This window comes from Cucumis melo, chromosome 9, assembly GCF_025177605.1.
Source record: "Cucumis melo cultivar AY chromosome 9, USDA_Cmelo_AY_1.0, whole genome shotgun sequence".
Taxonomy (NCBI): domain Eukaryota; kingdom Viridiplantae; phylum Streptophyta; class Magnoliopsida; order Cucurbitales; family Cucurbitaceae; genus Cucumis; species Cucumis melo.
In genome coordinates, this window is record NC_066865.1 from 19,081,149 (window position 1) to 19,094,126 (window position 12,978).

General features: G+C 34.3%; 1 protein-coding gene across 1 annotated transcript; it reads left to right on the plus strand.

Annotated features, from left to right (window-relative positions):
- Positions 1-273: 273 nt before the first annotated feature.
- Positions 274-3,709, plus strand: LOC103504191 (transmembrane 9 superfamily member 3-like). The gene is made up of 7 exons (XM_008468655.3): positions 274-569; positions 993-1,033; positions 1,385-1,970; positions 2,056-2,193; positions 2,287-2,443; positions 2,546-3,030; positions 3,294-3,709. Exons 1-7 carry the CDS (start codon positions 388-390, stop codon positions 3,511-3,513), a joined length of 1,809 nt encoding a protein of 602 aa, XP_008466877.1. The 5' UTR covers positions 274-387; the 3' UTR covers positions 3,514-3,709.
- The last annotated feature ends 9,269 nt before the right edge of the window (positions 3,710-12,978 follow it).

Genomic DNA, 12,978 nt, shown 5'->3' on the forward strand with positions numbered 1-12,978 from the left:
TATAACATTAATTGCTACCCACCCCTTTGCTCAAATAATTTCATAGGTATAGTAGAGAATTCCCAAAACATTAACTCCAATTGAGACAAAATTGAAATATTAAAAAATATATATACTTTATAAAAATCCAATTTGGAATGAAACGTGACCGACAAAACTTTTCCAATTATATCTTTAAAAAGTGCCACGTGGGCGTCCGACTTGGCTTTCTAGCGATTTTCTGTGGGTCCCAACACACAATCTCCTCTCACTCTTCGCCTTCAAACCGAAACAGAAACAAGACGGTGGAAATAAGAAACATTGAGAACCCTTCTCTTCAATCTCTTCCTTGGTTTTTTTTTTTTTCCTTTCTCTATTTATCCCAATTTCTTCATTCACTCGAGGTTCATGTTCCCTCTCTCTTGCCGGAGATTTCCTGATCGGAGCATGAAGGACTCTCTGATCTTCACCCTTTTGTGGATCGCAATCTGTGCCATTCAGGTGGCACCAGATGCCTCCAATCACCGCTACAGCGAAGGCGACTCTGTTCCTCTTTACGCTAATAAGGTCGGCCCATTTCACAATCCCAGGTAATTATTTTTTATTTTCTTCTAATTTGGATCCGTAATTGAATCTGACGATTTCTAGTTTCTGTAACCCATCTTTTGTATTCTTGTTGCGCATTCGTTCATGTGGTTTCATTTGATTTTGATAGCATCATGGCCTTGTATTTGAATGTTTGTTTCTGCTTTGTTGAATTGAAATGGGTTTCTTTAATGTAGCACCTGAAATAATTTGGATTTGGGAAAATGAAATGCGGCCATTGGCGGTTGATGATTCGGTTAGGAGTGTTGTGATTAGATTAGATTAGATTAGGTTGGTTGTTTATTATAATTGTTGTTGCTGTTATTATTATTCTGTTGGAATTTACAATTATTTAGACCAAATTTTGTCGGGTTGTTTGTGTTTTTTGTGTTATTTTCTCTGATCTTGGTTTTTCTGTGTCATTCCAGTGAAACCTACCGCTACTTTGATCTGCCTTTCTGCTCACCAGGTTTTCTCCTCTCCTTGTGTGATTACATTCTCGAATCTTGACCCAATTGCGTCTGCCTAATGTTCCAGCTGCTTTCTCTTAGTGTTTATTTTATTGAACTTTTCTATCACGTCATTTTCCAGGAAAATGACAAAGAACACTTACTTCATAGATATCTTCTTAAGCATTTGGTTTGCCCATCTTCTTTGTTCTTGACATAGAAATCGTCATAATTTGATTGAAGAAAACTTTGTCATTACTAATGAATAGCTTCCTTCTATCTGAGTCTCAACTTAAACGGTGTGTGTATGATTGCTGCACTTGTTAATATTTGTTTAGGTTCAGTTCGTAAATATCATGTGATAATGTCAGGTGATGTAAAAGAGAAAAAGGAAGCTCTTGGTGAGGTGTTGAATGGAGACCGTCTTGTTAGTGCTCCCTACAAGCTTGATTTTAAAAGAGAGAAAGATACAGAAGTTGCTTGTAAAAGCAAGCTGTCAAAGAAAGAAGTTGCTCAGTTTCGAGCTGCAGTGAAGAAAGATTATTACTTTCAGATGTATTATGATGATTTGCCTATCTGGGGTTTTATTGGAAAGGTTGATAGGGAAGGCAGGGATGATCCAAGTGAATATAAATATTTCCTGTTCAAGCACATCCAATTTGACATTTCCTACAATAGAGATCGTGTGATTGAAATTAGTGCTCGAATGGATCCTCATTCTGTAGTGGACCTGACTGAGGACAAGGATGTTGATGTCGAGTTCATGTATACTGTGAAGTGGAGGGAAACAGATACTCCCTTTGAGAAAAGGATGGATAAGTACTCACAGTCTTCTTCATTACCACATCACTTGGAAATTCATTGGTTTTCAATTATTAACTCTTGTGTAACGGTCCTTCTTTTGACCGGTTTTCTTGCCACTATTCTGATGCGTGTCTTGAAGAATGACTTTATGAAGTAAGATTTATAAGTTAGTCTATCAAGTAAATATTTTCAACCTTCCAAAATTTGTTAATGCATTGCTTAAATTCCGTAACTTCAGGTATGCACAAGACGAGGAAGCAGCTGATGATCAAGAAGAGACGGGCTGGAAATACATCCATGGCGATGTTTTTCGATTCCCTAAGTACAAGTCATTGTTTGCGGCAGCCCTTGGCTCTGGCACCCAGTTGTTTACTCTGTAAGAAGCTTATCCTCATTCGTCTAAACTTCATGTTACCTTACACCTACAAGTGTGAGACTCATATCTTCTCCAATTATTTTCATTTTTCAGTACAGTTTTCATATTTATGTTGGCACTAGTTGGTGTGTTTTATCCATACAACCGAGGAGCTTTGTTTACTGCCCTGGTGGTCATATACGCACTCACGTCTGGGATTGCAGGATATACAGCTTCCTCATTCTATTGCCAACTTGAAGGAACAAACTGGGTATGTGGAGATAATTCTGTTTTCAGGAAAATGTAATTTACCAGCATAAAACTCAATTGCTATAGAATGATCTAGTAACTTCTTTTCCCTTCTATTTGGAAGGTGAGGAATCTGTTGCTGACGGGTTGCCTCTTCTGTGGACCTCTTTTTGCCACATTCTGCTTCCTTAACACTGTCGCTATAGTTTACAACGCAACAGCTGCACTTCCCTTTGGCACAATTGTGGTGATAGTTCTCATATGGACATTAGTAACATCACCATTGCTTGTTTTGGGTGGTATAGCAGGAAAAAATAGTCGGATTGAATTTCAAGCTCCATGTCGCACCACAAAGTATCCTAGAGAGATTCCACAGTTACCTTGGTATAGAAGTACTGTTCCTCAGATGGCAATGGCAGGGTTTCTCCCATTCAGTGCTATATACATTGAGCTTTACTACATATTTGCTAGTGTCTGGGGTCACAAAATATACACAATTTACAGTATTTTATTTATCGTCTTCATCATCCTTTTGATAGTTACTGCTTTCATTACCGTGGCTTTGACTTACTTTCAGCTAACTGCTGAAGATCATGAATGGTGGTGGAGGTACACAAATTTTCTTACTTAGACACCTCATCTCCCTAATGTTATTTCTTGCACTCATTCACTGGTTCACATTTTCTTCTCACTCACACAAACACTTAAGTAGACAAGACATCATTTGGCCACATAGTCTTGTAAAATGTTATTCAATCTGTGTTTTTTTAAGCCATTTCCATCTATTTCATTTTCTGCCATTTAGACTTGAAGATCTTAATGATTCACCCTTCTTACCTCTTACCTGAATTGAATACCTAATATGGTTTCAGATCTTTTCTATGTGGTGGCTCGACTGGTCTGTTCATCTATGGTTACTGCCTGTACTATTACTACGCACGCTCAGATATGTCGGGCTTCATGCAAACTTCTTTCTTTTTCGGGTACATGGCTTGCATCTGCTATGGCTTCTTTCTGATGCTCGGAACTGTAGGCTTCCGTGCAGCCCTGTTCTTCGTTCGTCACATCTATCGATCGATCAAATGCGAGTAGCAGATTTGGTCCCTTTTTCTTTTGTTTTATTTTTTGCTGGGGAGGGAAGAAGAGAACACTTTGGTTCAGTTTTATCCCTTCATTTTAGTTAAATGCTCCCCTCTTGGCTAGTGGTTAGGTAAAGCTTACTGAATGTGTTACCTCCATTCTGGGATCCTTTTTCAGATTCTAAAGTTTTCACAGATTTTGGTCGTTACTTCATCTTATAATCTTTGTTTTTTTTTTCTTTTTTTTTTTTTGCTTTTGTGGACGAAAGGAAATCGATTCTGTTATATTCTATATTTATTTATTCATGTAGAGAAGCAGTGCTAAATATACAAATTGTTCCACAGAAACGAAACCTATTTGTTAATCTTTGTATTATTAGGGTAAAGAAATTCCATAGCCCCCACGATTTTAGAACCGATTGTATGCAATGTCTAACTAACATATTCTCACAGCAATACCAAACATGGAGTAAACTCACCTTGAATAGAAAATCATTTTTTATCGATTTAAACTTTGAGGGTTCTGTCGATGTATCAATCTAAATTTTCACTGATGTGTTTTTTACTAAGTTTTTAACTTTTACAGAGTGTGAAACATAACAGAAGGTTTAAACTTACACTTGTAACACTTGTTTTACAAGTGTGTTCAAATAAAAGATAATTAGGAATTCAAATTGATATATTTATATATAAGTTGGTGCTTTTTATTAAGTTTTTAACTTTTACAGAGTGTGTAAAACATAATAGAAGGTTTAAATTTACACTTGTAAAACTTTTACTTCAAATAAAAGATAATTAGGAATTCAAATTGATATATTTATATATAAGTTTAAATTCTAATGAATACCCGTCCAAAATTGATATAATTAATTATTAGTCTTACTTTTAAAATGATATAATTTTTAATTTAATGTTTAAAATACAAACCTCAACATTTATAATTTGATGCCTAAACATCAAAACTATTCTTTTATCATAATCATTTCATTTTTAATTTCTTAAAATTATGCTGGTTTTCTTATTGCTTGATCATGACTTTTCACATTTTCTATCTAAACACTAAATTCGAATCTTAGCTAAATTTCAGTAATAAAAACCTTTTTTTTGTCCAAAGTTTAGGCTTCATCTTTAGAACACTTTTACAAAGTAGATAGCAAACTAAGAAATCTATAGGTATGGAAGTAATATTTATAAACTTAGTTTTGAAAGACTAAGATTTTATGTTAAGTTGAATCTTTAAACATTTTCTTTTATTTTTAATAGATTCATAAATTTAAAAATTATTAAATATCAAAAAATTTCTAGACCTATTAAATACTTTTAGAAATTAATGACCAAATCGACGCAAACTTCATAACCAAGACTCTGTATTTGTAATTTAACGTTGAAAACAAAAATGGTTGTCAAAAAAAAAAAAAAGAGAGATTTCCATAAACTAAATCAAACCTAAGAAATAAATAAAGATCTACCAACATTAGGGTTCTATAATAATTATACTGATTCATTGTTTACTCTGTCTATATAGAATAGTATTGTTTACTATTTTTGTAACATTTGACTCTTAAAGCATTGTGTATGCAACTTCCCTATATATTATTATTGTTATTATATGTGAATAATATTTATTATGACCCTTTTGTTTAGATATTAGTCTATTTCATCCATAAATTTCTTTTAGTGAAGTGGATATTAAAGTATTTAGCTATTTTATTATTTTATTAATGCTTGTTCAAATGGTTTGAAAATTTGTGAAATTTAAATTTGGAGTGGGGTATGGATGGTGGCCAAGAAAGTCACGATGAAAAAGCATACAATTTTCTTTTCACCTTTTTGTTTAATATATAAATCTAAATCAAATTAAATGTTATTTAATGAATACATTTTCAAAAATATCAAAATTAAATTAAAATATTTATAAAATATAATAAAATTTTTAAATTTATTACTCATAAATATTGGACACCGAGAAAAATCTATAAATGTCTATCAATATTTTCATCAATAGAATCTAAAATTTGGTTGTATTAGAATAATTTTTCTTATTTAATAGTATTAATTTGTCACCTTCAAAATCTAACTTCTGATTTGGTGCTCTTTACCAACTATTGTTTCATTAATTTCAACTCATCTAACATTCACGGGCTTTATCTTAATCTTAACATTCTTTCACAATTATTACTAATATTTCCTCAATAATTAAATTCAACTGAAAGCAACTTTTAAAGTTATTCTTCAATCAATTTAAATTTACTATAAACTCCCCCCAATTTTCATCGGTCAAACTACTGTTAGTTTTCTAAAATTAAGTAGCCATGAGCGTAAAAAGATTCGGTCTAACATACAAAGGTAACTCAAAAAACCTGTGAGAAAACCTAATAGAAGAAGCTTAGAAAATCTATATATGAGGGATACTAGAGTGAGCTCATATGGACCCATCATGAAATTTAAAAGACTCATGAATAGCCTAAAGCAAGCTCGGATGCTCCATAAGGGAAACTATAGTAAGTTAAAAAAGGACCTCATTAAGAACTTAATGGTTGTGGTACAAAATTATAAAGAACAAAACCCATGAAAAAATTTAAGCCAACAAATCAAGTTGGCAGTCGTTTCATGTGGTAGGGGTGTTTGGTGCACAATGAGTCTCAACGGCTTCATTGGGATTAATGACGTGTCATTATGAGCCAAGGTGTCCATTACATAATACGAATCCTATATAAACAATCAAGATCACTTGTCAAATATATGCTAAAACCACTTCATACTACTTTATACTACCACAATATTCATCTCAACTTCTTACTAACTTATAAAGTGTCAGATGTTGGTGTCTTGATACCACACATATTAGCGAGAATTTTTTTCATTTTTGCACACGGTAGTTAAACTCTTCTCCTTAAAAATATAAATTTACCGTTGTTCTATTTTTCTTTAGCATCAACAACACTAAATAAAAGATAGAGGCTTATATGATATTATTTACAAATATAAAATAATTTTAAAAACATCTACCATTTATTTCATTTCAAATGATGTTGATAAAATCATTTACGCACAATCAAACACGCAGTTGTCGTATCTGGACCGAGTTTGGTTATAAGTTTCACTCCTTCATTTTTCTTTTCTTCATATATTGAGGAAGAATATACGGCAAGTTTTCTTATTTTCTAGGTAGTTTTGAGATAGCATTATCAATTGACTTAAAAGTTTAAACTATTTTAAATTTAATACCTAATGAATAAAAATTAGGGAAGTGGCAAATAGAACTAAATTGAATTTTTCTTTTTTTAAATAATAATTTTAGCACGATTATTATTTAAGAACAAAATTATCTATAACTGCAAAACCTAAAATGAAATTAAAGTGACCTATTTATTAAACCAACCAATCTCACTTTGTAGTCTAATTGATAGATGTGCAGTCCAAAATAAACACTCTCATCATTAGAAAAGTCACCCTTCCTATTTCTTTCATTTTTTTGTTTATTTAGAAAAATAAACATATTTTCTTTAATTTCTAAATTTTGAATTTAATTTTGTTCTAAATTTAGTACATTTTTAGTCTAAATTGCGAGTTTAATTTATATTTGATTTCAAACTATGAGTGTTATCTTAATTTTAAACTTGGGGCTCACCAACATGAGTTGGGTTGAGTGATAATAATTATCATTACTAACTTAATGTTTGACCCGCAAACTTTAAATGTTTCAGGAGTTTGATTGATTAATTTTTATTCACACCAACTTTCACTCAACCAATGTTTTCAAGGACTTCACCCGTGTGGCCATCGGTGACAAACACTACTGCTACCACACTTATATAAATGACTAGCTTCATGTGGCAAACTCTAGCAATCAACTTTAATTCAAACTCTGCCAACCATATCAGACAATAACTCCAACAAAGACCACCCGAACCACTACAAGAAATCAGAGTTTTCCCAACGCACAAAAAAGCATCAATGGAAGAAACGTCGAGACAAACGGCTATTCTCGACGCCGGGATCCATACGTTGGGACACAGCGACATCACTATTTTAATATCATCTTTGCACGACATGTCACGAAAAACATCAGAAAAAAAGAAGTCGGTCTCGATGCTTATCAAACGGCCTAAAAAATACGAACACAGTCCCGACGGGTTACACAGGACGTCGGGATAAACTCGAACATTTATTATGTGTCAAAGCAAGATCTCCGACATTCCATGCATGGCATCGGAAATAGGAATATAATTTTCAACGAGTTACACAAGATGTTGGGATAAACTTAAACATTAATTATGTGTCAGAGCAAGATCCCCAACGCCATGCATGGAGCGTCGGGAATGATTCACCTACTCCCAACGATATTAGTGATTTACCAAAAATTGATCTAACTTTTCTCGATGAATAGATAACGACATTGGGAGTTTTCCATATTTCAAGACAGAACGGAAATTTTGAAGATCCGATCGTCTTCTCCTCTGTCCTTCCATCCTCTTCGTTCTTCCATTCTCACAAGTTTTGTCGTCTTCGTCGCACACAAATGTCATCGGAGATCCGCTTCTTGATCGGTCTTCAGCACGTGTCGTCCATCTGTCGCCCATCATGCATCTCCCTCGCCATTGTTCTTCCATTTTCGATAAATTTCAAATATAAAAAATTTATCTCTTCTCTTATATCATTATGTTCATATCAGTTTAATAAACATATATATTGGCCTTGCCCGATCATTCTTTACTTCTTTAGCATGCTTTTAAGGATATTTCAAATTTGAACATTGAGGCCATTGTTGTTGTATGTATGGACATTTCAAATCTGAACATTGAGTTTGTTAATGTTGAATGCATATTGATGCACATTGCTTTTGAATGTATATTGATGATGCACATCGCTGTTGAATGTATATTGATGATGCACATCGCTGTTGAATGTATATTGATGATGCACATCGCTGTTGAATGTATATTGATGATGCACATTACTATTGCTGTTGAATGTAAACTTCTGCACATTGCTGTTGAATGTATATTGATGCTTTTGAATATATATTGATGCTTTTGAATATATATTGATGCTTTTGAATATATATTGATGCTTTTGAATATATGTTGATGGTTGTTCTGTTGTATGTATGTTAATGCTTTTCAATGTGTGTTGATGGTTGTTCTTTTGTATATGTATGTTGATGCTTTTGAACGTATATTAATGGTTGTTCATTTATTTCCTACAAATGTATGTTTTGTTGTATGTATAGTGTATCTATTTTTTATATCAACTTGTTGTGTATTTCATCATTATGTGCAATGGAGGAACTCAAACAGAGGAAGGGAAAGTTGAATATTATTATAGCTAGCTAGTTTGATCATAGAGACATGGGCAGCATGTGTAAAGAGGATAATTGGACATTATTATGAGCTACATTCGGAGAAATACAAGTTTGCTTGAAACAGAAAGAACCATAACTCTGGTGGTTTAGAAAATTGATTCGGAAGAGAGAAGCAGAAAATGATAAGATTGAAAGCTGAACAGGTAAATCATAGAAAGTCCTTTACTTGCATATTAGGTAATACAAGTGAGAAACTTTCTATGGCTTATTTATTCGGTTTTCGATCTTGTCATTTTCTGCTCCTATCTTCCAAATCAATTTTCTGGAATCACCAGAGTAAGGATTCTTTCTGTTTGAAGCAACCTCATGTTTCTTCGATGCAACTTATAATAATGTTCGATTTTCCTCTTTGCACATCCTGCTCATGTCCCTATAATCATACTAGCTACAGTGATGTTGAGGCAATGTGCAGAAGTTGAGAAATTCACGTTGACGCTTTAAATTATGTTTGTTTTTATTTTTACTTTGTATTCACTACAAGAAATCAAGATTTTTTCGATGCAGTCAAAGACGTCGAGAATAAGAGGCTCTCCCGACGCACAAAGTAAGACGTCGGGAGAAAAGGCTAATCCCGACGTCGGCCTAACGCGTCAGAAAACGCATTGAGAAATACAAGATTATCCTGACGCGCAATGAACACGTCGAGAAAAAGACTTCGAAAATAAGCCCAATTCCCAACACCACGCATAGTGCATTGCAAAAGGCGTCAGGAATAAGGGGTATTACCGCCGCTTTTAATGAGCGTCGGGAAAAGTGACGTTTTCCCGACGCCATAAGTGGGATCTCCCGATGTTTTCGAGGTGCGTTGGGAAATCCTCTATATATTCATTTCGGTTCTGTTTTAAACATAACTAAAACGAGGAAGAAAGAAAAAATTGGAGAGGAAGAAAGAAAAGAAGGTGTGTCGTTGTTGCTTGCCACCGTCTGCCGCCGCTGCCCTTCCTTGCCGTCGTCCGCCGCCGTTTGCCACCATATAGGTAAGTTTAAATAAGTTTATTTTTAGGTTTAGGATTTATTTCAGGGTTTATTTTTTAAAAAAATTGTTTTAAAATTTTGTTTTGGAATTGATTTTTTATTGTTAAATATATTTTTGTATACAACGTGTGTAATGTTGTTATTGTTGAATTGAAATTTGAGAGAGGTTATATTTAAATTGAAATTTGAAGGGGATGAGGGTTATGGTTGAATTCAAATTTTAATAAAGGGGGTTATGGTTGCATTCAAATTTGAAGGGGGGTTTATGTTTTGAATTGAAAATGTAATATGTGTTAAGATTTGTTTTGACTATCCTGTAGTTATGGTAGCCTGTTTGTGTTGATTTGACTTGGTTATCCTGCAGTTATGGTAGCCTTGTTTATTTTGAATTTATTTCTGTTTAGGATGGCTTATAAGGTTGGAAGGGGTGGGTAGGATGCGAAGATTTTTAAAGTATTTTGTTGTTAATAATTAAGTTGTGTTGGTTATCCTGCAGTTATGTCAGTCTCTTTAGTTTGAAGTTAGTTTTAGTGAAAATTTAAGACAGTAAGTTATGGATGTAAGAGAGGGAGAGAGAGATATGTTTCTAATCAAACCTATTTATGTTTTAGGGACTTAAACGATGGACAAGGGTTGGATGAAACTTAGAAATAATTTCGCCCTTGAGTATAGACAGGGAGTAACCCTATTTAGAATTTGCTAAGTTTCACGTTGATGTCTACAGATGATTAAGGTGTCCATGCAAAAGATGCTTGAATTTAAGTTGGAGCTCATTAGAGGGTATAGAACGACATTTACTGACTATTGGAATATCCCCCTCTTACACAGAATGGGCGTATCATGGAGAGTCATTAAGCTTTAGAGGTACATAAAACTTTGAGGAAGGAACTAGTAGTAATCCTTTTGATGAAGAAACTAGTAGTAGGCAATTTAATGAAGAAGATAAAATGTTTGATATGCTAAATGATTTACAATTCCTCATTGAACATGAAGAGGAAACAGAGGATGGTCGTTTGGAAGATGAAATGTCGATGAATGTTAGGGTAGATATAGATGAAGATAGAACAAACAATATATTTCAGAACTTATTGACTGAAGCACGTAATAAGTTGTACCCCAGTTGTTCTGAATTTTCGTCATTGAAATTTTTGGTTAAGTTGATGCATGTGAAGGTTCTAAATGGTTTGAGTAACAAGTCGTTCGACATGTTGTTAGAACTCTTAAGAGCAGCGTTTCCAATCTGTAGTAGTACTATCCCTAGTTCATTTTATAAAGCAAAACAAAAACTTCGTGACTTGGGCTTGGGATATGAGACTATTCATGCGTGCAAGTATGACTGTGTATTGTATTGGAAAGAGTTTGTTGATTTTCAACATTGTCCTACATGTGGCGAGGATAGGTACAAGGCTAATCATAATATAGGGGAAAAATTCGCATAAGGTATTGAGCCACTTTCCTTTGGTACCAAGATTACAACGCTTGTTTGTATCGCAGGAAGAGTCTGCTGACATGAGATGGCATAGGGATAAACGCGTTGAAATAGATGATGTGTTGAGACATCCAGCTGATGTAGAGGGGTGGAAGCACTTTAATTCTAAATATCCTGATTTTGCTTATAATCTAGGGAACGTGCGTTTAAGCTTGGCTTTAGATGGGTTTAACCCATTTGGTCAAATGAGTACGTCATCCTTCAGGATACGAGGTAGAATATCTTTCATGGGACATAGATGCTATCTTCCAGAAAACCACGCGTGGTGTAGATCTAGGCTACGCGATGGAAAGGTAAAGCGTAGGGCTCCTCTAGTGGTGATGAATGGGCATGAAATATTAGAACAACTAGATCAGTTGGAGTTTCCAGTTATGAGTAAACATCCTTCAATATAGGATAAGAAAAGAAAGAAAGCTCTTAATTGGATAAAGAGAAGTATTTTTTTCGAACTTCCTTACTGGTCGAGACTACTGTTACGCCACAAACTTGACGTGATGCACATTGAGAAGAATGTTTGTGACAATTTGGTTGGTATGTTGTTGAACATCGAAGAGAAAACCAAGGATACCACAAATTCTCGGTTGGACCTACAAGATTTGAGATAAGAAAGGACTTACATCTTGTAGAAGTGAGTAACCGATTGGTGAAGCCACATGCGAGCTACACGTTGACTAGCAGTGAACGAGTAGAGTTTTTTAAACTTGACGTGATGCACATCGAGAAGAATGTTTGTGACAATTTGGTTGGTATGTTGTTGAACATCGAAGAGAAAACCAAGGATACCACAAATGCTCGATTGGACCTACAAGATTTGAAGATAAGAAAGGACTTACTTCTTGTAGAAGTGAGTAACCGATTGATGAAGCCACATGCGAGCTACACGTTGACTAACAGTGAACGAGTAGAGTTTTGCAAGTTTCTGAAATCAGTTAAGTTTTCTGATGGATTTGTTTTCAATATATTGAGATGTGTGCATAAAAGAGAGGGGAAAATATCAAGACTCAAAATGCATGATTGTCATGTTTTATTACATCGACTGCTACCAATTGGTATTCGAGCATTCTTACAGAAAAACGTGTACATTGCTATAACCGAATTATGTAATTTTTTTCATGACTTGTGCACCAGAACGATAAAAGTAAGTGTTCTAGATAGATTGGAAGCAGATATCATAACCATACTTTGTAAGTTGGAAAGAATATTTCCACCTGCCTTCTTTAGCATTATGGTATACCTTGCTGTACACTTTCCATATGAAACGAAGATTACTAGACCGGTTTCTTATAGTTGGATGTATCCAATTGAAAGAAGTCTACGCACATTAAAACAGTATGTTAGGAACAAAGTACGTCCTGAGGGGTCAATTGCAGAAGCGTATGTCACGAATGAATCAAGCACTTTTTGTTTGCGTTACCTAAGTGGTATAAAGACTCAATTCACAAGAGATAAGCGAAATGATGACACCATTGTAAAGGACGAGATAATTGGTGACTTTGAAATTTTCAAGCAGAAAGTACGACCTTTAGGTGTGTCAAGTGTTCGTGCTATATCATAGGAAGAGAAACAACTCTTCCTTTGGTACATACTAAATAATGTAGACGAAATATTGGAGTATCGCAAGTAAGCATTCCTCATCTTCGTAATTCTTA

Coding starts and splice junctions, on each gene's coding strand:
- LOC103504191 (XM_008468655.3), top strand. CDS start 388: ATGTTCCCTCTCTCTTGCCGGAGATTTCCTGATCGGAGCATGAAGGAC. Junction 1,034..1,384: donor TCTGCCTTTCTGCTCACCAG/GTTTTCTCCTCT, acceptor TGATAATGTCAG/GTGATGTAAAAGAGAAAAAG. Junction 3,031..3,293: donor GATCATGAATGGTGGTGGAG/GTACACAAATTT, acceptor ATATGGTTTCAG/ATCTTTTCTATGTGGTGGCT.